The sequence below is a fragment of the Eimeria maxima genome, genomic scaffold (genome assembly GCF_000499605.1).
Source record: "Eimeria maxima Weybridge genomic scaffold, Emw_scaff941, whole genome shotgun sequence".
Lineage (NCBI taxonomy): Eukaryota > Apicomplexa > Conoidasida > Eucoccidiorida > Eimeriidae > Eimeria > Eimeria maxima.
In genome coordinates this window covers 1-2,840 of record NW_013564039.1, presented here as the reverse complement: position 1 = coordinate 2,840, position 2,840 = coordinate 1, and the positions used below count along the sequence as shown (strand labels likewise).

The 2,840-nt window shown below is 26.2% G+C and overlaps 1 protein-coding gene across 1 annotated transcript; it reads left to right on the top strand.

Annotated features, from left to right (window-relative positions):
- Positions 1-758: 758 nt before the first annotated feature.
- On the top strand, positions 759-1,004 carry EMWEY_00046060 (hypothetical protein; the record flags this gene model as incomplete). The annotated part of the gene is made up of 1 exon (XM_013479166.1): positions 759-1,004. The coding sequence occupies one exon, from the start codon at positions 759-761 to the stop codon at positions 1,002-1,004; it is 246 nt and encodes an 81-aa protein (XP_013334620.1).
- Between the last annotated feature and the right edge of the window lie 1,836 nt (positions 1,005-2,840).

Here is a 2,840-nt window from a genome sequence, read left to right as displayed (position 1 = left end):
TTTTTTTTTTTATTTTTTTTTTTTTTTTTTTTTTTTTTTTTTTTTTTTTTTTTTCTGCAGCCCATACAACAGCAAACTCATTAGGTACAAAAATATTCAATTTAATGGCAAAATCACGAATAGTAGCAATAATAATTAGTAAAATAGTAATAGGAGTAGCAGGTTTTGTGAATAAAATAAGGAAAAAAGGGGAAAAAAAGGGAGGAAGAAGAGGAGAAGAAGAAGAAGGGAAGAAAAAGGGTTCTTCTGCTGCATTAAAGAAGGCAAAAAGAATAAAAGAAGAAATAAAAGAAGAAAAAAAAAGAAAAAGAATCACTAAATCAGAGATTTATGCTATTTCTTTCTTAATGGGTGCAGGAAGATCTTCTTCTGTATATTGTTTATCTGCAAAAAAAGGAATGGCTAATCTACAAGGAAATATAATAAAAAAAGTACTAAAAAATACATTAATAAAGGAAAGAAAGAAACAAAAACAGAAAAAAACAATAAAAGAAAGATTTAGACTTAGTAGAGGAAGAAAAAACAAAGAAAAAAAAGAAAAAGAAGAAAAAAAAACATCATCTTCCTTTCTTTCCTTATATAATAATAATAAACATCCTCCTCTTCTTTCTACTTCTTCTTGTGGTTATTTATGCCGTGTATTATTAAGAGATAAAAGTATTTCTTTATTAACAATTATAAATGATCAAGAAGAAGAAGGAGGAAAAGAAAGAAAAATATTATTAGCAGGAGGAGCTTTCTTATTTATAGGTATATCTATGGTGGGTAGCTTAGTACCTGGTGGTCTTGTTGCTGGTCTTATTATTGCAGGTATTATTGCTATTGTTCTTCCTTTAGTTAAAAGAATTAATCAATATATTAGTGCTAATAAAGGAACAGGAAGAAAAGGAGGAAAAGGAAAAGAAAAAGAAGAAGAAGAAGAGGAAGAAATAGATATTAGTAGTGTAGGAGGAGGAGGAGGAGGAGGAGGAGGAGGAGAATCTATGGAGGAAGAAGAAGAATAAATAATAAAAAAAAAGGAAACAAACAAACAATTCATTTGTTTAATTGCCTTTTGTATATTTATTATTTAATTTTATTATTTTAATTCCTTTATTTCTTCTCTTTTTCCCCTTTTTTTATACTCTCCTTATTCATAAGGCAGTAACATGTTACTACTAATTACACTCCTGCATAAAAAAACACAATAATATGCATAATATACCCCACAATATCCACTAAACCCTTTTTATTCATGTACATTGATTTAATTAAATTAAAAAATACATTTTTTTGTTTATTTTTTTGTTTATTTCTTAAGAAAATGCAACAACAATATGCATGCATTGATGATCGGTTGCGTTATATGAATCTATATAAACAACCAATACAAATAGCCAACAAAAAACAACAAGAAAAACTCTTTTATAATTGTTTTATTTATATAATTAAATAATATTAATTATTAGTCATTTATTGTGTTATTTATTGTGTTTATTTCTTTTTATTAGAAATATTGTTGCTGTATATTATTAGCGATGCCTTTTATACCCAGCATTAGATCATCTAAGGACTCATGCCTCCTGCTGCTGAATAAAATACACTATTATATGCAAAATAAATAAAATTAAATAATATTTATTAAATAAATTGTATATTTAATTAATTTAAATTTAATTAAAACCTTTTACCCCCCTTTTTCCTTAGAGGATAATAAGGAAACTATTCGCCCGGTCACCGCATAAGACCAGTGGTCATGGATACTAAAGAAAAGAAAAAACAAACAAATTACTTCTTGTTCTTCGAGCAGAAAGTAAATAAAAATATAATTAAAATATTAAACGTACAATAGTTAATGTATTTATATTTATATTTATGTAAATAGACAAAAAAATATGTACATTATATATATATATAATATCCCTATATACTAAATCGCTGCTGCAACGGGCTTGTTACTGTACGACGGCCTATATAATAAACATGCATTTTTCCCGGATAAATAAGACAATAAATACCTAAAACATACATTCATTGTATTGTATATAAATTATTTATAATTATTAAAGGAAAAAGAGATAAAAATATCCTTTTTTCTCCCCTATTGTTCTTGCCGTTACTCCTTGACAAGCAGCTGCCTAGAGCTACTTAGCTATAATCTAGCGAGTAATATTTCTTCTTTTCTTTTTGTTTATATATTTACTGTTAATTTAGAGTAAATAAATAATGTAATAATAATTATATTTAATTATTCCTTCTTTGTTTCTTTTTCTTACAGTTTACACATATACACGCAAAGATGCAACAATCATCATCATCATTCCTCCGTTTATTGCATTCGCCTTTCTTTCTTCTTTTCTTTTTTATTTCTTTTTTGTTTTTTTCTTCACAATGCATGCAAAATGTGTTTTCTTTTTCTCTTGATAGTCATTATAACCCTCTTAATGCCTCTGTCTTATCCTTATCCTTAAATGGAGGTAAGGAGGAAGAAAAGAAAGAGGAAAAGGAACAAGAAGAGCAAGAAGAGGAAAACAAAGAAGAAGAAGAAAAAGAAGAAGAAGAAGAAGAAGAAGAAGATCCTTTATTAGGATTAACAATGAATAAAAGAATAAATAATAAAATAAATAAAATATATCCACCCTCTCCTTCTCTTTCTTTTATACAAAGTGCAACTATAAAAGTACTACATGATAAATACAAAGAGCTAAAAGAAGAATACAGGAAAAAACACAAAAAAGAAGAATTTCTTTTATTAAAGTTTAGGGCAATGAATAGAGCATTAATGATGGCATTAAAGAAAAAATAAATTTATTCTTTTTTTTTCCTTATAAGATATATATATATATATATATATATATATA